At 44.6% G+C, this 23,948-nt stretch overlaps 1 protein-coding gene across 4 annotated transcripts; it reads right to left on the reverse strand.

Annotated features, from left to right (window-relative positions):
- Positions 1-1,400: 1,400 nt before the first annotated feature.
- zdhhc13 (zinc finger DHHC-type palmitoyltransferase 13) lies at positions 1,401-10,780 on the reverse strand. Of its 4 annotated transcripts, none has more exons than XM_046395248.1 (17): positions 10,625-10,780; positions 8,498-8,703; positions 7,299-7,421; positions 6,878-6,955; positions 6,205-6,349; positions 6,006-6,070; positions 5,687-5,849; positions 5,000-5,125; positions 4,780-4,913; positions 4,519-4,619; positions 3,815-3,939; positions 3,659-3,721; positions 3,471-3,564; positions 2,987-3,070; positions 2,735-2,892; positions 2,135-2,232; positions 1,401-1,995 (listed from the first exon to the last, which is right to left on the reverse strand). In XM_046395248.1, exons 1-17 carry the CDS (start codon positions 10,646-10,648, stop codon positions 1,857-1,859), a joined length of 1,926 nt encoding a protein of 641 aa, XP_046251204.1. In that variant the 5' UTR covers positions 10,649-10,780; the 3' UTR covers positions 1,401-1,856. The 4 variants fall into 4 exon arrangements, with proteins under 4 accessions (XP_046251204.1, XP_046251197.1, XP_046251213.1 ...); XM_046395241.1 differs by having other exon boundaries at positions 10,630-10,688; XM_046395257.1 differs by having other exon boundaries at positions 10,533-10,644.
- Positions 10,781-23,948: the final 13,168 nt, after the last annotated feature.

Here is a 23,948-nt window from a genome sequence, read left to right on the forward strand (position 1 = left end):
CTTTAAATGCTTTCTGATGGAGTTCATTTATGAAAAGCGACATTTGTTTGGGGAAAGAAGAACTGCTCATCATTAGAAAACATCACTGGATTTAGATAATCCTGTTGTTTGAATTACTGATCGTTTTGATGGTAACAACAGCAAAACGACTCGTCTAACGCTGCGTCATATGTGGGTGAATTTATTTCCTTCACAGTGACTCCCTGCTGTGAAAAAGACAATTAACAGCCCCTCGTCTTGTTAAAGTTAATTATTAATAGAATCTTATTTGCATTCATGAATAACTCTGTGCAGTAATTAATTAGAACAATCAGGGCAACGAGTGATTAACAAACAGAACGTGTTAATTTCTCTTCGTTATGTGTGAGCTGCCGTGCGGAGCCGGACGGGATTAAATGATTTTATCAAACTAAAATTAGAGCAGTTATCAGACTCACTCTAGAAGAGGAGCTGACAACACAAAGAAAACATTCAGCAGAGGACTCTGTTCATGACGCTGTTAGTGAGTTAGAAACCTGCAGACACTTTGATCACAGCGGCTGCTTTAAAAGGTTTTCCTGAAACCAACCAGCAGAAAAAAAAACATTTTCAGCATGGAGTTTTGGATGAAAAGCAGTCGACCATTAAACTGAACCATTAAAGGTCCTGACTAATTGACTCATGTCTCCAACATACAACATCTCAATGTTTATACACTATATGTACAAAAGTACCCAGACACACCTCATCACTGGGCTGTTTGTCAGGGTTTGGGCTCAGCCCCTGACTTCCAGTGAAGGGAAATCTTAATGCTTCAGCACACCAAGACATTTTGGACAATGCTATGCTTCCAACTTTGTGGCAACAGTTTGTTGAAGGCCCTTTTCTATTCCAGCATGACTGTGCCCCAGTGCACAAAGCAAAGCTCCATAAAGACATGGTTGGATGAGTTTGGTGTGGAAGAACTTAACTGGCCCACACAGAGCCCTGACCTCAACCCCATCCAACACCTTTGGGATGAACTGGAACGGAGATTGTGAGCCAGGCCTTTTGGTCCAACATCAGTGTGTGACCTCACAAATGCTCTACTGCATGAATGGGCACAAATTCCCACAGAAACACTCCAACATGTTGTGGAAAGCCTTCACAGAAGAGTGGAAGCTGTTAGAGCTGCAAAGCTGCCTGTGTGTTTACAATGAGACGTCATTAAAGTCACTGTTGGTGTGATGGTCAGGTGCCCCAATACTTTTGTCTATATAGTCTATATATGTACTTGCTTGTGAACACGGTTCCTCTTTGCGAACAGAGGCTGACGCTCGTGTTGTTTTCTACTCATTTATGAGCCTCACTGTGGTGATGTTTTACTGATGTACGTTGTTTCTGTTAAACTGCTTTTGAGGCCACACAAAGCCAGTTAAAAAGACAGGCACAACATTACTTTATTGAAGTACTATAGTGGTCATTTGTTATTAAACACATGCAATTCTTACAAAAGGCCAAAAAAATCAACTGTTTACACGTACAAAGATCTTTTTTCCCCAGAACAGATGATAAAAAATAGACTTGATGAGTTCCTTAAAAAAAAAACCTCTGAAAACTTCAATTACAATTTAGGCCTATAAAGGTTTGTTATCCAAATTTAAACTTTAGTGATTTTCATTTCACTTACATTGGTCAAGTATAAGGCAGCAGCAGTCTGTACAAAGAGCAATTCGAACAATATCTCAGCAACGCTTTGGGTTCTCCCAACTTCGAGGGCTCTCTTCTCAAGAAGCCAAACGATTAAAAAACAAAATAAATAAATACACTTTGTGCTTTTGGTCCAGGACCACTCTGAGAGTCTGACCCTTGAGTCTGAGCGAGGGGTGGCAGGGAGGTCAGACCATGTCGGCGTGTCCGAACATTGACTGGTCGCGGCCGGGCGGAAACTGCTGCGTCCAGTCGATGATGGCCGGTTTGAAGAGGCCACAACAACGCAGCTGGAAGAAGGAAACCAGGTTCCGCACCACGCCCAAGCTGCAGCGAGACAAACCGATTCAGGATTAAAGACACGAATGACGGCTGAAATAAAAACATCGCAGAGCTCCACTGTTCCATCAACGTATTAAGAAATTAATTTTGCAGCTGGACGATGACACGACTCATGTCAACTCACTTGTACGGATTCTGTCGCAGGGAGACGGACTGTCGGAGTTTCCTCTGGTGGAGTGTCAGGTTCGTCCGCTCCGCTGTGGTCAGTCCCAGGAAGGCAATCTGCTCCGACACAAAGGAGACACAACCGTCACCACGAGGACAGAGGACAGAGGACACGCACTGTGAGGTCACAGTCACGGGATCGAGAGGTTTGTCCTCTCCTGATGCTTCCAGTCTGACTGTTGGGGATGATTTACGGGAGGTCGCTCGACTGTTTTCTGAGTGCAGCTTGGAGTCAGTGTGGACTGGAAACTACTTTGTCAATGGTGACGCTAGTATACAACTTAAATGTGACAATGACCACAATGTAACAGATATTTCCAGGTGAGCGACATGAAAGGAAAGTGTCAAGTGTTTTCTGTAGAAAATCCATCAATTCTGACACCTGCAACACAGCCATAACATAAGCTAAATCGGCAAGTTGAAGAGACAGAATGGAAGTTACTTGTCATTACAGTTGGTAGGAAATACAAACAACGTCCGATACTTCATGCAATAAAAGCAGAAAGCTAGTTTTTCTACAGACTGAAAATTCTGCCTTCTATCCAGAGAACACACTCACCTGGTAGAGCTGCAGCAGCAGGATCGAACTCGACCAGCAGATGTGATAGAAGGCCACCAGGAAGATGCTGAGCAGCCAGGGAGAGCAGCTGACCAGGGCGGAGGCCACGCCCCACACGCCCTGCTCCTCATATCGCAGCACGCAGCGAGTCGACCAGTCTGGACAAACACACAGAGCGCAGGCGGGTGTTTTTCTCAGTGTGAACGCACAGCTCAGACACACCGTTATTCTGCCGTATGCTAAGTCACTCACACACAAGACAGCCGTAGAACATCCAGGCTCCCATCATCATGAGGGAGAACAGAAAGAGGACGAAGTAGTGATGGTTCCTCGCACCTGGAACACAACACAGATGAGAGATCCTCTTAATACGCTCACATCCTGCTGCGCAACAACTGAGTGAGTTTACTCTTTTAGCGAGAAAGAAAACACGTATTTATGTGTAAACGAAAAGTACCTGCTTTAAATCACGTCACCTAATGAGTTTACATTAGGTGAGTTTTGTTATTAAGGATTTAACATTTAGAAACAATTTTCTTATATTCTCATGAACTACTTAAAGATAATAAGACACATGCAGCACTCTGGACCACACAGATTTAGTGACTAAAATAACAAACTTAGAGAATCATTAATCCCCGATGGAAGTCTGTGCTTCCATCACAGCCTGAGTGTTCGACAGTGGTTTCATGTGTCGGTGTATTTTCTGGCAGTTTTAATCGCTCATTCCTCGTACCGATGCAGCCGTTGGTCCAGACGGAGTGGTGGTCCTGCTTCGCCACACAGGCGTCACAGAAGAAGCAGTGGATCGTCCTCATTGGTTTCTTTGTCTGCGAACAAAGCAGCGTTTAACGGTACATGTTGTCACTGTTCGTGTTAACGGACTGGCGTTAAACACACGAGGGTTTTGCGTTTGAAGCTCACCATACAAGACGTGCAGAATATTCTGGGGTCCAGACAGCCGGCTTCAGCCAACACCAGCACATTCTGACAACACAAACGAACAAAACTCATTCCTGCATAAAACATCCACAGATGTGATAACATTCTTTAGTGTCTAACTTCAAAAGGCTCTCCCACCATTTTCTTCTCCTCTTCAGTTGCCTTGACGAAGCCCGGGTCGGTCCTGCAGGTGCGGAGGTAGTAGTAGAGCAGAGCGGTGGCATTCAGGGTGAACAAGACCTGAACTGTGGCGCTGGGCCCATGTGGGGTCAAACGTTAAGAAACTCTTCCTTCATCAGCTTGGTCAAAAGGCTAAAAGTTCAGACCTTACATTAAAATCAGCTATCAGGTTTACCAGCTATTGATCACAACAGATACTTCAGTGCTCTCAAGTCCTTCACTGTTCGCTCAACAGTCACCTGTTTATTTCCTGTTTCTCTGATAATGATTAACCTTGTGCCTCACCTGTGATGAATAAAACCTCATTAGTGTAAGATAAGAGCTCCTGACTGAATATCAACAGTCCTGTCTATGCCTTCTTCTGATCATGTTCCACATTTCCCAGAATGCCTCTAAAGCAAATCCCAGTGGTAAAATGTCAAATATAAAATGCAATCTGCCTTTCAGCTTCATTGCATTCTGGTCTGTTTTATTCCTATTAACGCAGAAGTTGTGCTCGGAGCCTCTTCTCCAATGTCACACAGTTGTGAAACACTGATGAACGATCACTGATCTTTTTTGCCATTAAAATCCACTACAGCTCCTGCGAATGTCTGACCAGTGGTCTCGAGGGGAGGGACGAGGCCAGTATTGGAGAGCAGTTTCCTTCAGAGAAAGGATATCTGGCAGGAACCAGAGGCACCAGGTGACGAGCATCCAGAAGACTGAAGCCATGAGAGACGTAGCAGGCAGGAGGGCCCGAAAGGCTGGACTTGGGAAGTTCCTGTTTGGACAAAAATATTTCTTATGAAATGATGACCAGCTTCTTTAAAACATGCAGGCGGAGCACATGAGCATTAAAGCAAAATTTGTTGATTTTAAAACTCTCTACGTTTAAAGGTAAGAACGGTGAGGAGAACAGCCCAGGGGAAATGTGTCCTCACCTCGAGACCAAATTGATCACACCGATCACACAGGCCAGCAGGATCCCTTTGAGCAGCCAGGACTCCGAGTTCATATCGATTATGGCGCCCACGCTTCCAAACATGGCAGTGCAGAGCAAAAACTGCAGAAAGACCTGGAAAATGCAAAGAGGATGCTGTTTGTGGAGGTCACTGGAGGTGTTTGTTTTGAGTCTGTTGTTTGTGTTCGCTGTCCGTGTACCCTGTATCTGTTGATGATCCGCAGGCAGCGCGAGCTGGAGCGAATCCTCTCCTGCTTGATGTGGTTGAGCATGTGGACGAGCAACGGGCTGTGCACCTGGTGGGCCAAGTCGATGGGAGTGTGACCCTGAAGAAGAGGAAGAAACATCATACACCATAACGACAGACATCATTACTAACTAAGATGAAAACAAGTGTTTATGATTGTGCTGCTTTGAAACACACTGTTCACACCACATTTCACACTCATTTAAGCTGCGCTCTGAACCGCCTCTGCCTGGTTCGTACGTGTTAAACTCAGATTTAAGGTGAGCTCAGAGAAACTTTCAACTTCAAAAGTCAAACTCGCTCTTGATTGCAAGGGGACTTTTAAGTGTTTCATGCCAACTATCAACTCTGAAATAAAACTTAAACCGATGCTTTTTAAAATACAAGTATTTCAAACAAAAGCAGAAAAATACCACTTTATTCTGCACTTCCAACAAAGCACAAAACAGAATCACTGTTGATGGTCACAAAAGTACAGTGACATCAACTTTCTCTCAGCTTCCTAAATATCCCGATTTTCTTTGCAGCTGAGAGAAATAAGCATGTGACCAGTGGCACACATTACTCACAGTGCGACAGCACACTCAAACCAACACTTAAAGACTTATCGCTTGGGCAGCACGAGTTTCGTGAGGCTCACGTTGATGTTTTCTGCATCGACACTGGCTCCCGCCTCCAGCAGGATGTGGGCGGCATCTACGTTTCCTGCCAGCACAGCGCAGTGCAGGGGAGTGTTCCTGTTCACTTTGTCCACGGCACTCACAGAGGCGTCATTTTTGATTAAGAAGTTTGTAGGTTCAGGGCTAGAACAGAAGAACAACATGTGCTCATCTAGACACTACTGAGGTCGCAAATTAACTTCAGGTTTGTCTGAAAAACAGATTCCCTTCATTTCAAACACATGCAGGCGGAAAAATCACCACAGACGTGACCTCCAGTTGCAGCTTCAAAGTACACACCCAATAATCTTCTGAGCTGCTAACATCAGCGGTGTCTGTCCGTTGCAGTCAGGCCCATCGACTTCCTGCAGGCAAAGCAGCAAATGAGAGGATTACAAAGAAAACAAAGAGAATAGAAAACTCTGCATATGCAGCGAGAAAAGACAAATAAAGGTGTCAGACAGAAGGAGTCAAATACAGAGCGTGTGCAGAGTCTGACCTGTCCCTTAGCCATTAGATACGCTGCTATGGCCATGTGCTGGAAGAGGATGGCAAGGTGGAGAGCGCGGTAACCTTCTCCGTCCGCGATGGATGGATCTGCTCCGTATCTCATCAGCTGGATCACCGTGGGGAGGTGCCCCTGCCTCATTATGGACAAAAGCCACCAACAGCTTTATGAAGGAAGCACTGAACCATGTTTCACAGTGAGTCAAATCCAGCAGGGAGAACTTTGGCCAGACAGAAACTAAATGCAGAAATTCATCTTCATCTTAATTTAATTGGTACACTTGTGATACAGTTATGTACCTGCATGCTGCCAAAGAACATAAGCTCCCTGAGTTCTGTGAACATGTGGCCCGTTTTGGCTGATGAAACCAAAGTACAGCAGCAATCAGCAGGTCTGAGATCACAACCAGCTTTGAACTTAACTAAAAGTTAGATTCAATTGGAGATGTGCTGTTTTGAATTTAAGGATTAAAGCAAAGTTTGGATACATGTTTCTACATCACTGAGTTTTAATGTCGGCCTGCAGTTGTTAACAGCAGCAGGTAATTTTTGGTTTGTTTTTTTGGACAGATAAATGATGTTTAAATAACTGAACTAATATTCAATAAAATGTGAAACAGCAAAGCAAACTCCAGCAGGAAATCCTTTTAAGGAGGTTCAGTCACCTTATGGCCCAGTGAAGAGGAGTGGAGCTCAGGTCTCCTCCGAGCTGGTCAACTATCGCCCCTTTAGAAATATAATACCTGTCAGGAAACAGCAGGGAAGATGCAGAACAGGGCTCAGTGTCAACCGTTCAGAACATATCCTACTGGACCTGTTCGAGGCCAGCTGTCTCTATTTCTTTTCTGCATGTTTATGTGAAGCTGTTTATTATTGCTCAAAGCAATGTGCCCCACCTGAGAGGCTTCTGATGACGGGAAATAAAATAAATTAAGCCATTATGTCACCTTACAGCAGAGTGAACAAGAATGATCTCCATCTCTATGACACAGGACTGCAGTGGAATGATCATATGTTAGCATAACAGGTTCTTCGTGTCTCCGTGAGTCAGCTGTGACGTGACAGAAGCGAGACAGCAAATCTTACTTGACCAGCTCCAAGCGGTTGTTGATGGCTGCCCAGTGCAGCAGAGTGACGTTCTCTTTGTCTGGCTGCCTGACATCATATCCTGCTTCCACCAGCTCCTTACAGCGCTCCAAGATACCGAACCTGACGGGATCACGCAGAGGAAAACCCTTTGTGAACACACCATTAACAATAACTAGCTGACTAATGCTTTAAGTTGCTCCATACTCCACGAAATAAAATGCAGAACTAAGAATAAGATGAACACCACAAAAGTGATGCTGAGATGAAAAGGCAGACAGGAGGACCTCTGCAGATTCTTATCTTCTTTCCCCCAGTTTAACGAGAAGAGTGACATTCATTCTGCTTCACCTCAGTTCCCTCATCAGTTAGCAGAACTGGCTAGCAACTCAGTTAGCCGCGGGTACTGCTGTGTATTCATCTCAGCTACACCAAACGGACAGGTTTAGTCTCTTTTTAACAGACAAAATCATGACTCATCCCCCTCCGACTGCTGATCAAACACAGAGCTCTGAAAACCTCTACAAATTCCTTCAGTTTTGTTGTGCAACTCCTGTGCAAACATACTGATCAGACACTTCAATCAGTGCCAGAAATGCACAGTGAAGACACAATGTGTGCAGTTACTTCTTCACTTCCTTAGTTTTAATACATTTGAAACGTATAACTTCCTAGAAAGTGTTTTACTCTTTTACCACAGTGAAAAAACGCTGTATAGAGCTCAGCTGTAAAACAATTTAAACAACATTTTTAGTTGAAAACTCGTTTCTGGACAAAAACAGAGAAAACACCTGCGACAACAGAGACTTTAATGTGAGAAGCTGGTGTGTAGTTAAAATCTGAGGTAATGAGCTGGTTTACTTCTTGGTTCTGACATGTTTTTGATCAGTTTTAGTGAAGAGCTGCACAACAAAACTCCATCATAAAGAATGAGAGTAAGGGACAGACTTTCCTGTGTGGTTGTCACAGCTGAAAGAAGGTTTCACTGAGCTCCATCTTAACTGTAACTTACGTTTGGGGTAGTATTCATTAAACTAAATAATGACAATCAAAACTGTCTGAAGAAAGTTTCACAGGAGCATCGCAATCTTAGAAAAAACAGGAAGTGTGTGTTTGATGCCGAAGCTGTCAAAATATTAGTCTGGTTGCATCACATCAAAATGTCCACCTGTTGACAGAGCTAACGTTCCACCACTCACTGCGTTGCCTTCACTACGTCCCAGCTGCTGCTGTCGTCCATGTGCGAGCGTTTCTTCGGCTGCTGACTGAGGTTCATCGCCTGATCTGCTCCTTTGCTGAACTGCCCGTGAAAAGCCGTCATGAATGGGTGCGCTGCCCTCGGCCCGTGACTGTGAGAATGGCCTGCGTGCCCGTGGTGACAGTCGTCATGCATGTGGCCGTGACCCTGCAACACATGTACAGTAAAAACATGAAGATTTGGTCCAGACAGGTGAATGTGAAAACCTGAAACTGGCAGAGAATACTGGCTTTTTGAGTCAGCCACACGATCAGACTCTTGAGGCCCTGAAGTTGGGTTTGTGCTTTGAGAAAAGTGATGAATTTATTTGAGGAAGCATGCGGATGAGCAACTCCACCACATCAAGGCTGGTTTCCCCCTTCCCTCCCCCCTTGTTTCCTGACATCTGTCAACTGTCCCTTAACTGGTAACAACCAAGATCAGATGGCAAGTTGTTTGAGATCTCAAACTATCACGATTCTGCTAACAAGTCTTTTCTTCCATAAAGTGCATAAAATGTCCATGAAGTTTCTTCAAACAGCTGGTACAGCCTTATCAAACTGTTGTGCAGCAAAACAACTTCAGTGTTGTCTATGTAGCTTCTCTGTCATCCAGGCTATGGTAGTTGGAGTGCTGGAAGCGAAGGCAGATATCTTAAGGCTGTTGAAGAAGTTTCATCTGAAGAAGCCACCACTTCCTGGTGAAGCGCCTTCAACAACCTAAAGATGCCTTCGCTCCCAGCACTTCAACTTCAGTGTTCAATAATTAGACTACATTCTGTAAGGTGTCACCGTGTAAAATAGGTGATAATGAGGGAAATGACGGATAAATTGAACTACAACAAATTGAGCTGCTCTGAAACATTTGGATTTCTAAACAAAAGACAGAGGATAAGGGGCGATATGACAATAAAGTACATGCACGGTGAGGTAATATTTTCAACCGCCAGGGAAAGTTACAAGAAAACATCCTACATTACAATATATATCAGCATTGTGATATCACAAAGTGCTGGAACATTTAGTGGACTTATAGAAAACTAATCAGCAACAATTTTAATTGTGATTCAAATGGTTTATTGAGCAAAAATGCCATATAGTCCATCCTATGAATATTGATGGAATCTCATCGAGCTTTCGTAATAAAATGTGATGGACATTGTTTACTTTTTCTGACTAAAAAAGAATAAAAATAATCGACAGATTAAATTGATAATATAAAAAATGGAGTTTAATTGATTTCTCCCACTCCTAATGAGCCGACTGCGATGAAAGATTTTACATATTTTGGAGATCAACATAAACGTGTAACGGCTGAAGGAAGCAAACTGATTTTGAAATTCTACAAATTTCAGTGTAGTAAACGTTACTGCCATGAATGTGAATTAGCTAATGGGTTAATTTTGTATTCCGTGGTGAACTGCTCCTTTACCACAGCAGCACTTGGTGGTTGTTCTCCATCTTCTGAGATGGATATGCTGGATATCTCTATCTATCCATCTGCGGCAGTCTGGCTGTTGATGGTCCTACTTGGCATGATGACAGGTGGCTAACTGAACAATATGGTAAAAGCTAACCGCGCATGAAAACGTGGATTTGGACACACGCGGCTAACGCTTCGCTATAGGAAATAGTCCGGCGTTTAGCTGTCAAAGAGGACAGCGGTTTCGAAAATGAGAAGGTAAACGAGAAATGAAATCGTTAAACAAACGCTGTCTGCCAGTGCATCATCACGTCAAACAGACTTCCCATAACGTGGACGTCTCTACGTTTACACGATGAAAATTAGCTAAATCTGAGAGATTAGCTAGCTCGTCCGGTTTCACGTTAAGTAACGTTAGTAAACCAGCAGCAGGCTAGCGACGCCCACTGAAGCTAGCTTCACTGACCGACTGACAGTTGTGTCGATCAGTGAGGACAGGTTACTCAACCAGTATACTGACAGGGTCAAATTAAACATTAAGCTAGCTAGTTACTGCAAACAACCTGCTAACACACCTTTACGACAAACTACGTCAGCCAGGTCTCCACCAGACGAAACCGTAACCTCATACATAAAACAAGAGGCAAATGAAAATACACCGACTTACATTACCGTCCTCATTCCAGTCCATCTTGTTGTGAAGGAACGAAGCGAAAGTTCCTGCAGCTGGAAGGGCGCCAGAATCAACGTACAACTTCCGCTATTTTTCAAAGTAAAAGTCGCGAGAACCAGGAAAAACAGAAAACATTGCATGGTGAAACTGCAGGACGGCAAATTCATAGATTATTTAGAAGCTAATGTAGTGTCAGCAGTTTAGTATGGTTAATGTTTTCCTGGGGCCCCTCGCTAGATATATCTCAAGTTCATGTTTAGAGAGGGGTCTTATGGCATACAGGAAGAGGACCTTTTCTTCCCCTCTTTCTGTTGCAACATAGCCTTGAGGTCCTTTGATGATCGACAGATGTTTTATCTCTTGTCCACGTAAACAATCAATCTATATAAGCAGAGGGTTAAAGATGATTCGGCAGAGTGATCGATATTGGCTGGGATCCTCTCACATGCATGTGCTTAATTTGATGCTGAGCTTCTTGTAATAAACTTTTTATGCAAGCAAGACGATGTCAGCAGAGATCTCCTTCAACATCTTCACATCATCGCTATCTAATATACAACAAATATACAACACCAACTATCCCGTAGACATTTCTACATAATGTACTGACCTTTGCCAGAGCTACGACATGTCACACATCTTGAACAGACAGGGCTAGACTAATCTGCTCCTCTTACTCAGCAATATGCTGGCAAAACATCCAAAATCTTGTAAGAGGCCTTCTCAGCAAGGGATCGTGGTTGTAACATCACATCAATGCCCCAAAAATAAGTTATCAACTGCTACTTTTTTTTATTTATAGAATGAGCTACGGTTGATATTTTATTTTGAAGGCAACAACGTTAAACAGGAAATCGTGTATTTGGCCACATTTATCCATTTTCACAGGAATGTTTTATTACTTTTTTCTTCTTCCTTATTGTTTCACTCCAGCCTACAGGCCTCTCCCTGCCTGCAAGAAAAGTCAAAATCCCCCCCTCCAGTGGAAATATACAGAAAAATACACATTCAGTAAATAAAACTCATGCATATGATAAATTCATCAAACTGCCCTGCTCTAAAACAAAGCTCTCTGGGGATAATTCTTCTTCCCTCTGACAGCTCAGCCTGCTGTGTTAAATGTGAAACTCAGACATCACTGTTTGTGTGAAACACAAAGTGGCTCACACTCAAAGAGCAACAAATGACTGATGTTACTCAGTAAGGAGACATTTAGTCCAGAGCTCTTCTTCACACAAGTCATAAAGCGTGGTAATATGAAGTCTGAATCTGAGTGTGACAGATGGAGATGGAAACACGCAGTACTGAGAGGTGAAAACCGCAGTACGCAGCACATTAGAGACGCTCAGCAGTGAGACAGGCCTGTAATAGCAGAATAAGTTGGGTTTTTTAAAATATATTCACACGTGGCACAGTGCTTTAAATTCAATAATCGGTCAAAATCGCTGTACGATCATATCTTTGGCAGCCAGTTACTGTACTCTGCTTAGCTGTCGCAGTATCTACAATATAAATACCTCAGATTGCACAGCAGTAAAGCACTTGAGTAAATGTAATTAGTTTGACCACAGTGCAGCTCACTGCCTGAAGACTGAGGACTCAGTCAGAGCCCGCACTCCCAGGTGAGTCGCAGTAGATGGCGCCATTGTTCAACCAATGATCAGTGGGGACGCTATGAAACGTCTATAATTTGTGATAAAAGCCTACAAAAGCTCACACCCGCCTAAGAAAGCCGGCTGTGCAGTCAGGTGAAGCGAGTTTCAGCATGAGGGCTGCCTTCTTTGCCCCAGCAGGCGGTGGAGTTCACCTCCCTGCCCGGGTCTCTCCTGCCAGCCAGGGAATCAAACCGGCAACTTTCTGTTCACACATCAGTGATGGAAACATTAAGAGCAGAGGACCCGTCCTTTATGTCCTTTATGTTATCACCCGCTTGTCTCTTAGCGTTTCAAGTTTGACTTGTGACTGATTGTTAATTAAAGCTTGTCATGTTTTCTCTGCTGAGACTTGCTCTTGATATAAAGTGCACTTAATTTCTAATTACATTACACTCTGATGTCACAAAATAAATAGTTCACCTGTCAGTTGCGACTTTTTTTTATTGCTTTTCGTTTAATTTTAAAAAGATAAAAGTGAAATTTGCGTGCCTACAAAACATTTTCCTGATGTTTTGTAATTAAAAAGATTTAAATTTGAATTTCTTTTTCCACAAATGTCCAAAAAGTTAATCATATTCATTTAATTTTCAGCTAAACTGCATGAAACACCTGCAGTGTACATATTAAAGCGAAGCCTGAGTGCATGAGCCAAGCAGAGGTAATTGAGCTGTCAGGAGGAAGTCATAACAGTGAAGAGGACTACGGGTCAGGATCACTTTGCATGCACGTGAGAGTCAAGGCTAAATTAAAAAGCATCACAGTGCTTCAATGAAAGGAAAAGGAGGATTGCACGTCGTCATCAACACATTCGGCTTTTGTCACATGCTTCAACCAGCGGACACTGGGGTCATGAAAAACGGAGTGATTAAGGAAGCAGGGCCATCCAATGAAAACCCGTGGAGGATGTGTGCTTCACACCTGATAAAGCAGCAGAGCGGAGCTGAAGGAGCCCACTTTCCTGCCTCGTACAATTTAATAATACTGATGTTGAAAACTTCAGTTTGGGGTATGGAGCAAACAACTCTCAACCACTGAGCCGAATCGGCCACAGAAAGACACCTTTAAAATGGGCAAATCTATTGGATTTTTTGCTTTTTAACAGGAAACAAAATAAATAAATTAAAAAAAACCCCACAAAGACAAACAAGCAAAGCAGCCTCTCACGCCTGAGGCTGGTTCAGGAGCTTTTATAAGCGTTCCCTTCCCAGGCCAGGTGCACCTGATCGAGCAATCAACATGCAGCACACCTTGGCAGAGCGAGAAAGGAGGGGGAGGGGGAGGAGGGACAAAAAGCACAGGGAGCTTGTCTGTCTTTTTATTTCAAAATATTTTCTAAATATCTTAAAGCTGCATTTATTGATACGTTGGCCCCAAACAAATCACCAGAAGAAATGTTGCTGGTGCCTGTTTCTTCAAACAGGGCGATGAGTTCATACTTTGCACTCAACAAGTTTCTTTATATTTCAGATTTCATTTTCATGTTGTCAAAATACTGTGCTTAAGTTTCGACATGGTTTAGACGCAAAAAAAACATTTGGTTACGGTCAGAAAAATCTCTTGTTTTGGCTTAAAAATACCTGATTTTACCTTGAACAGGGATGGAAAATATCCCCACGCCTCACTACAAAATTCATGGTTTTGTTGGCACCAGACGACTGCAAAATGTGGGTTGAAGTAGTCTGGAAAAGTGACCTGCTGGTCTCACGGGGGCCACCATCGCCTCCTTCTCCTGAAGAGAAAGTCAGCTCACATGTAATCCGAGTGTTATATGGTACGTATCATAACGTTGACGGGAAGCATTTGAAAAGTCCAAACATAACACGCAGTCTTCTTCAGGGAGCAATAGGTCTTCGGTTTCACGGCTGAGTCCCTTTAATTGTCATCAGTCTGCTTAATGCCAACAGGTGCACCAAGCGGTTAGCACACATGCCTCACCGTGAGCCTCCTCCTGGTATCAAGTCCCACAAGTGCATCAACGAAAAGCTATTTTACAAGCAAACAGACATTAGATGTTGGTTAATGCAGTCTTAAAAATGTTCCCAGCTGCTATGAACAACAACAAACAGCTTCTGGTTCATCACAGCGAAAAGATCAGGTTTCTACAGGAAATGAGACCGGTCACATTCCTCAAATTGACTGAATAACTCGAGCTTTCTAAATCACCACCTCGATGTGGCTGGAATCTTAAGCGAGGAAGAGCAACATTAGCGTCCTGTGGGAGCTGTGCTGGTGTCCACCTGATGAATGTAACTTAAGAGTCTCTCTCCGTTTAGCTCAGGTTCAGTCTCAGCAGACTCCTGAGAAGAATAAAGTGTGCAGAGGGTTTGTCAGAGGATTATTTTCAGCCGCCTGATGAGAGCGGGGAGACTGATCCTTACAGGAAATGTTTTTGGGAAAACAAACACAATTAGCTGAAGAGGCTGAAGTAGAGCTGAGGAGAACCGTGATGGTGATAAGTCTCTGTGAGTGACACCTTTCACATATCAATACGTACAGATATGATTCGCTGTTAGTACCGAGCTGCTGCTTAGTGCGAGTTTAAGAAGACAAACGTCAGAGTTGTCTCCCTTTATGAGATAAAAATTGAGAGGATTTTGTAATCCTTGGAGAAGGATCACCGTTACTCAAGAGCTCATCTCATCCTGAAGCTGACAGCAGACTGTTTTGCTGTAATGAGAATGAATAAATCATCAATTTGCTGAGCAACCTGCTGTGTTCACACTGAGCTTTGCTCAGACTCTCCAGAGATACTTGCAGACATGAAAGTGAGAAGACCCCAGCTGATGGAAGTTAATTATGGTAATAAAGTGTGGCGGCCGGTGGGACTGAACGTTCTGTCTGTTGTGACTGTTGGACTCAGGAAACAGGAGGAAGAAGCGACTTCCTGCTTTTTATAAAGTCGTCACAGCTTTACTTTTCTGAACCAGAACTAGTATGCACTTTGGTGTATCCCACCTTATCTCAAATGGAAAGTGCGTCCGTCATGTGCCACGACGAGTCTGCGTCCGCCGGTACAGCAGAAAGTGCTGTGGTCTGCTCCCCCCAGGCTGCAACCCCCCCCCTTTGAAAGTTCAATGGCTGGGCCACAGATTGCGCTTGAGCCTGAGGACCGGCGGCATTCAGGGTCAAAGTTCGGCCCTGGAACACTGCTGACTATAAGAGTGAAGGTCACAGACTAAAACCCCGCTTGACCTCCTCAGCGCCCTGCATGGTGATACTGACAAAGGGGCCGGTGCCTCGGGGCTGTTGTGATGTTTCAAATGAGCCTGTTGTAAAAGACAGTTCCACACACGTGCAGGAGTAAATCAGTGTGAATATGGGCAGCTGTGTGTGCGTGTGTGCGATGAAAGATTTACAAGGCTCGAGTCGATAAATGAAGTCAGAAAACCGAGACGCTTGAGAGTGACACTGGGTGACGGATATTCAGGGTGTCGGTCAGAGTTCAGGGTAAACGAGAGCTTTGTTTTGCCGGTTTGCTCTCTGAGTTCAGGGACAGAGTCAAGCAGCAACATCACACGCTGACGGGGTGGGACGGGTCAAACGGCGGCAGCCATTCAAACAAAGAAAGGTGCAGTTAAATCAGACACATACCAGCACATGCGAAGGTTAATCTGCTCCAGCAAGTCTGGCCAAATTACACAGTGGTATCCAGTTTAATGGGCTGTTGAGCCTCGCTGTGCTGTGTCACAAATAAACAAATCAAGTGAACCTTTGGAAAAAGCATTTGAGAAAACAGTTTCACCACAAGGTCAGTTTAGTAGCTCCTCTGGAGCTCTCGATCGTATGACAAGGTCTTCATCTGCATGAGCAGTTTAATCAGCCGTCACGGAGCTGTGGGTGTTTAAATTTCCCTTTGTTTTCCTGTGTGTTTTAATGGACTTCTTGTCCATGTTGGACCGAGAAAACTCCGTCTGCCAATGAACATGACGTGATACGAGGAGAACAGCTGCTAAACGGATTGTTTTCTCAAGCAGTAACTGTATTTTGCTGCTATATTTGCATTCTGAAAGATATTTGGGGATAGTCATGCCATCTGTGAGAAGGCTGGGGGGGGCGGGGACTCATATTGAATTTCTTTACTTTTCACTGCGGTAACGAGGATGTGCTTAAACCCTTTGAGTCAGTGTGTCTCTCTGGCAGCAGGAGCTCGCAAACATCTGAAATTTCCAGGAAATTTGGCAGGCAAATTTATTTTGTATTTCTGCGATGATTATGAAAGTTACGAGAAATAGATTTGATTGCAAACCCTGGGTGGATGGCTGCAGATTTGAGCAATTAATTTAAGGTAAAAATGAAACTGCTGGGGACTGAGGAGCTTGGCTGTTGCTGTCAGTAAAGCAAATCTCTCAAAATTCTGACTTACTGAAAAATCTGACTACGTTTCACTCACCTCAGGGCTTAAAAAATAATCTTCTCTGCTACTCTGATTACATTTTCAATTTAATTCGCATGGTGGCTTTAACCTGGATTCACCTCATCGTGTCCTCCATTAAAAAGAGGAAACACACTCACTGTGATGTACAGTCTGTGCGTGTCTTTGCACGTTTGGCTGAATTTGCGTGAGAGGGCGTTTGCGTGTAGCTCTGAAACTGGGCTACCGAGGGGAAGTTTTCTGCTCTCAGCTTGCCAGTGGACGGCCTCTCTGTAGCAGTGCCAGGGCCGGACGGGCGGGTGAGGGGGGTGGGGGTGGGGAGGGCTGGGGGGGGGGGGGGGGGTCATCAAAACAACAAAGGGCAGCGGGGGCGATAATCCCACCTAATGCCCTCTGTCTGCAGTGGCGCTCTGGTGAGTGGCAGATTGAGTGCACTCATGCAAAAGGTTACTTGGGTGATCGAGTGCTCTTCTCAGGGGGTGGGGGGGCAGCACAGACCGCCTGTCTTCAGCAGCCGCTGTGGGCTGCGTTTTTCTGCCGCTGATTCAGCAGCACTCGGCCCGCCGTATCGCCGGTGGTCATGCATTATGTAACAGGCCCTGTGCAGTCTGGACAGTAAGCACTCGCAGACTGGGACGCTCTCTGGGGGACACAAGGGTAAGTCAGGGATGAGGCTGAAGCGGGAGAGTAGGCCAGTTTGCAGAGTTATTGATCCTTTAGCTCGAAGCTCTTCTCTGTCTCCATGCTCTTCTCCATTTACCTCCAGCCATCCTGCCGTCATGTAAATACTCCAGGAACAATGAAGGCGTCACAGGAGCGTTATGTAAGCACTGGCCACCTGTCGAAGCTCACTCCAAACAAAACACTGGGAGGGCAGCATATCGTCAGAGTAGCTGCTAACTGCTGCTCAGTTTACTTTTTGCTGTAGCCATTTTTGCCTGCAGCTACAGCTTCTGTTCGCTAGTTAACTCGGTTATCCATGCAGCCACGTGGCCCTGCACCTGACTCGAGTCTCCCTGGACTGGGAGCTCCAGGGGCGAGCAGGCAACCAAACTGAGCTCAGCAGCCTCCCAGTGAACACAGTCATACCAGGACCGGACAAAGCCCCCAAGAGCGACGGAGGACAGTTTGATGACAGGGAATACGGTGCCATGATGAGGTACAAGAGAAACCTGAATTTAGAAGGTGTAAGGTTACATTTTTCTGTTTACTCTTCTGTTTTCATTCGTGAGTTTATTTTGTTTGCTGGTTAGATTAGAAATGTTAGCTTTTTATGATCAATAGAGCTCCAGGCTCAGGTCAATCTCAGACTTACCAAATAACCACCCTTCTTCAGAAAAGTCTCTGTGCCGAAGAGAAATGAGAACATCAACATGGCGACTTTGGCTACACTGAGAACAGGCGACGGTACAGGAGGGACACGATGCATTTAACTGTTTACTAGACATGTAAAGTCTATTGAAATATTTAACACAAAATATTAACAGATTTTACTTTAATGAAACATGAACACAATTACCTATTTATTATTAGGTAGAAAAAGGCAAAAAATCCAGCTAATATAAGCCAACATCGTGGATATAATATTCAATGAATTTATGCGGTAGAACTGACTCAGCATGTGGTTGATATGAGCCAGCATTTGGACTGACGACTGAGTCCATCTAGCTGTGTTCGATTAACCCAGCGTTGTGTTAGTCCAGTCTTTACCCAGCAGTGTAGCTGAAAACAATCCAAACTGCTTTGCTTTTTGGCTTAGCTGTCCAGCCTGGAGCTGCAACGTCTTTTTGGAGACTTTGTAAAATAAATCTGTGATGATCAATCCCACACCGAATTTCTTCTGTGATTGTTTATCTTTTTATCCGTGTTAAAAACAGTTGTTGTTGGCAGGATTGTTGACAATCCCACGATGCCTTGGGTTGAGTCTGTCTGTCTGTCTGTCAAGGGCTGCGTTACGGACTTGTGTAGGACATCACCAGAGTAGAGAAAGACACTGCAGGCCGAGTAAAAGTGGGTTAAGAAAATGAAAGAAAATCAAACCACCTGGCTCTTCAAGCAAACATCACGAACTGAAACTTTGCAACAGCCTAGAATTGCCAAACAAATGTCTCATATTAAGGACAGGATTCCTCTTAGCGGTGATGGACTTCTTTCCGACCATACGTGACATGGTTGCCGTCCTGTTGCCTCGTGTGCACAACTTGCTTTAAAAAACAGCAACAACAACACCTTGCGTGGATATTTAAATCCTCAGCAGAGCAGCAGACTGGCGAGGTGAGCTTAGCTCGAGGGTTTTAAATGCTTTCTGTGAGATAAAGAAATTTTTAGCTGAGGGATCCGAGTGAAGTGTTGGCAACTGTCCTCACTGGATGGCATTCAAGTTGTGTTTAATCTGCTCATGTGAACTCCGTCGCGGCGGCCATCTGCTCGCAGCCACAGAGGCAGCACACCAGTGGAACTCGGCGAGTCATTTAAATTCCTCACGCCAGGACCAGTTATTTCGTGATATGCAAGCGCACGTATTCTGTTTTTGTGGGATTCCCTCACCCATACAAATGAGGCTTTCTTCTTTTGACAGCCAAAGGAGAAACACTTTTCACTGAGCACAACAACGAGACTGTAATGCAGGGAAACACGAGATCTTTTTCTGTGGGCTCACACGATAAAATGTGCTTGATGTCATTTCGAATGAGAGCTGATGACGAAGACAAAATGTTGAGCCTGACAGGTCGAGGTGAAACTTTAAAGCAACGTGCAGGTACAAGTTTGCACTTCTAACACTATTATTTACTTTAATAACATGTCATGAGTCTCTCTTTTATCATATGAGCTCATGATAATCTGATTCCATCTCATAATCAACAGCAAAGCCATGAAAGGGATAAGGCACATTAAGTTAAGCTATTACGCTCCATGTCACATTATTTTGAAGTTAAAGGAAGAGACTCAGCTGATGTTGCTTTCCTCCCTCAGGTAAGTCTTGCTAATGACAATCTCTCTCCACCAGTGAGGCAGGGTTAGGGTTAGGGTTAGGGTTAGGGCTAAACATAAGCAGCTCAGTCCTCTTTACTCCTTCACAGGTAAAAGTAAATCATCATGAGTTCAAATCACGCTGGAGGGACTATGTCACTCGGCTGGCCTGGGAACGCCTTGGGGTCCACCCGGAAGAGCTGGAGGAAGTGTCTGGGGAGAGGGAAGCCTTGGTATCCCTGCTCAAGCTGCTGCCCCCGCAACCCAGTCCCGGATGAAGCGGAAGAAGATGGTTGGAGTTCAAATATTCTGCAGAAACTCGGTTATTTGCTGTCAAACTGAGCTTTGACTAGCTAGCATCACCCCGGTCAGTCGAAACGCTTGGTCATTCCTGTCATCACGTGGAACATTAGACACAAACCTTGTGGTTATAATCACGACTTTGAGGACATACATGAACAAGGACCAGATGTGCTGGAGTACTGCTGTCCACCGAGGAGAAGCTGCAAGAACCAGCAAAGTCGCTGGACTAAAACGTCAGCATTGCGCCAAGTCCAAAGTGACGTGTCAAACATGTCCGTGAGCCGAGTTCTTCACTTGGACGAGGAGGAGACGGAGCTGCTGTGTCTCAGTACGTCAGAGGACTTTCCCAGCTGTGTTTGTGGTGACAAACGGAGGCGATTGACGCCTTCTATAACCTCAACTTAAAACATTACACTTGTGACTTAATGTATTTTCTGCATTTCCAATTTCCAGTCCTTGTTCCTGCAGGTTCTCGTGTTGTCCCGCGTGACCTCGTGTGATGAGGTGAGGCTGAGCGCAGTCAGGGGGGCTGTAGATCCTCACTCTGGACACGACTCTGTGACTTTGGGTCGTAACTCCAGAAAACAGAGGAGCGAGAACATTGCTGCTGTGTCCTTGATCGGTAGCTCATCTCCGCCCAGCGAGGCTCGCCGACCGGCGCGCTGTGGCACTTTATGGCGGATCGAAGCTGCTCAAGTTTAATGTGTTTGTGGCTGTCGCAGCTCTGATAAAGGGTGCAATACATAACACAGGAGTAATAGAGGGGGACAAGCCAATCAATAGCCAGAGAGGCCGTTTGACCCGCACTTTAAAATGACAAATCTGCAGCCTTGCATCAGTGAGAGTGTGTCTCTGCTTTCAGTCGCAGCCAACAGCAGCCCGTAGGGACCCTGTGCAGAAACAACCAGGGTGGACACAAAGTCTGTCAGTGGGAAGAGACTTTCACTGGCATGCATTGTATCTGTGTGTGTGTGTGTGTGTGTGTGTGTGTGTGTGAAATCTCCATTTCAGGTTCAGTCTTCAAAAGTCCAAACCGGCAATAAGAGTCTTGTAAGTAAAGACCAGGGCTTCACCTGTGAAAAGAGGCTTTTGTCGGAGCAGCCTCCTGTTTCCTGGCAGATAAAGCACATGTGCTTTAGCAGGAGATAACGCCGTGCATACACTCACACATCCCCTCTCGCTCTCACGTTCACCTTCTCTTTACCTTTCCCAGCCTCCCCCGCCTCTCCTCTTCTTTCATATCTATTTCTGTAATTCCCTCTTGCTGAAGCGCTCCCCTCGTTTCCTTTCTCCCCCTCCTCCCCTCATCTCGTCTTGTTGCCTGCTCTGTCACACACAGTGTGTGTGTGTGTGTGGGTGTGTGGGTGTGTGTGTGTTGTCTCTCTTGAAGTGGCCTGTCCTGGAGATTACACTGCCCTCTGTCAGGTAGTGGCCTCTGGGATTAGACTGCTAACCCCGTGGCTCAGGTGTGCGTCTGTGTGTGTGTGCATGTTTGTGTGTGTGTGTGTGTGTGTGTGTGTGTGTTTGCTTGAGAGCGTCCAGATGAATCCCTCAGAGGGAGCTACCTGCTGCTGTTTGTTGTGTTGTGTTTCTTTTTGGGGTCAAACACTTTGCGTTTATCAAACCTGAAATAAAAAAATAACGTGAAATAACCCAATACTTTTCCTTCATTTATGTTTGCTCTCACCAGCTTGTTCCACACATTTAATCCTTTATCTCTTCCTATTTCCAATTTTCCTAATGCATATGTGAATAGCTGACATGGTATTAAGACAAGCATGAACGTATTGTGGAGACAAACATGTCCTTTTAACAGAGAGAGACAGAGTTGTGCAGGAAACGTTTGTCATCCATACACTGTTGTAGCATCACTTTATAGTTATAATGCTAATAGAACTCATCTCCTGAAGGTGCAGCGGCCTTTCTTTTGCAGGAATTAGAGTCTTTCAAATGATTTGCAACAGTCACATCCCACCGTGTTGTTTCAGCTGCAAATATACTATATGGACAAAGGTATTGGGACACCTGACCATCACACCAACAGGGACTTTAATGGCGTCTCATTCTAATCACACAGACAGCTTCCACTCTTCTGTGAAGGCTTTCCACAACATGTTGGAGTGTTTCTGTGGGAATTTGTGCCCATTCATGCAGTAGAGCATTTGTGAGGTCACACACTGATGTTGGACCAAAAGGCCTGGCTCACAATCTCCGTTCCAGTTCATCCCAAAGGTGTTGGATGGGGTTGAGGTCAGGGCTCTGTGTGGGCCAGTCAAGTTCTTCCACACCAAACTCATCCAACCATGTCTTTATGGAGCTTTGCTTTGTGCACTGGGGCACAGTCATGCTGGAATAGAAAAGGGCCTTCAACAAACTGTTGCCACAAAGTTGGAAGCATATCATTGTCCAAAATGTCTTGGTATGCTGACGCATTAAGATTTCCCTTCACTGGAAGTCAGGGGCCGAGCCCAAACCCTGACAAACAGCCCCACACCACAACTGAATTCATCAATAAAGAGGCTTGTCCCAATGCTTTTGTCCATATGCTGTACATTCAAATACAGAAGTTAAGGAACCAAAAAAATGCTGCTTTTTCCTGTCCACTTGGTGCTCGTTTCATTGCGCTGTCAGGGTTTTTATTATCAAATTTATTCCGCTCGCTTATTGAGTAAATGCTCAACATGCGTTTTCAGTGCAACCGTTCACCCAGACAGCCTCTCGCATGGCCTGTGTGTGCTGCTAACATTTAAAGCCTCTGATGTCCAGATGTCTGGTAAATGAGTTAAGGTGGGACCCAAACTGTCACTACAACAAGCCCTGAGCAAAGAGAGCGTCGTCGCTGGGAAGAAGGGAAACATGGCAAGAAAGAGGAAAGTAGGATTGCAAATAGACACAAATATGAGAAGGAGATAAAGAAAGGATGAAAAGGGGACTGAAGGAGGTTCCACAGCAGGGAGGACGTATTGCTATAAGCTGGTAATTTGAATTGAAGTCTTTAAGGCTTTTAAGTTAACATTAGTGGAGTACAAAAACACCGTGTCTCCTTTCACATAGTGCAGAGGTATTTTTGAAAATATCTGCGCGAGTTATCGCTGCAGCGGGTTTACATTTTTATCATCTTGTGTTCGCGTAAACGATGTTGGTTTCTGGACTTCTAATTTACGAGAGCGAGCAGAAGGCGACAGGCGTGATGAATCCTCCTGAGCTGCAGGACATTCACCATCAAGTGAATTTTCCGAGAAACATCCTGTCCTGACTTCCTCCTGATGTAAAGCAGCAGCCCCATTTTTTCTGCACAATCATCCACAATCTTTTGTCTCAAACGTGAAAACAAACCTTTCTGCCCTGCTCCTTCTGCTTTGCGTTCAGTATGGATTAAAGAGCGGAAATCAACAAGCTTTTACCTGGATTCACCTCATGTTGCACCGGCTGGATTGTGGAGAGCAGATTGTCAGCAGCTCATCACTCCTTCAGGGCTTGGACTTCCTCCTCCTGGAAAACTGGCCAGTATTTCAGCCCCAGTGTTTTGGTAAAGAGGACAGACAAGAAGACATATAATCTGGGAGTTTAATATTTAGCTTTACAAAAGTTTTGGCACAAAACGAGGCTATGACACGTACACCATGAGGCAACACCACAGTGTGTCTGCTCTGATCACACAGCCAGCGTTTGAAATTTGATTTCTTCGGTGTTTGGAATATCAGCCAACCTCTTCTCCAAATAACATGACGTTGGTGTTTTCCATACTTTTCTTTTTCCCAGCAGAATGAAGTGAACCTCATTCTGCATTAGTGATTAAGTCTGGAGTCATTTCAGGGTGTTTATTCGCAGACTGGGTGATTTTTTTTCAGCACAGGATAATTTATGGTTTTCAAATATTGCCAGATAATTTCAGAGCAACATATTACTAAAATTAATGGACTTTCTATTCATCATCTCAGCATGTTTCAAAAATTCAAAATAAACATTTTCTTTCTTTTTTGCTTCGTCCGGGGAGAAAAGTGCAGCAGGGGACGCA

This window comes from Scatophagus argus, chromosome 1 (assembly GCF_020382885.2).
Source record: "Scatophagus argus isolate fScaArg1 chromosome 1, fScaArg1.pri, whole genome shotgun sequence".
NCBI lineage: Eukaryota > Metazoa > Chordata > Actinopteri > Scatophagidae > Scatophagus > Scatophagus argus.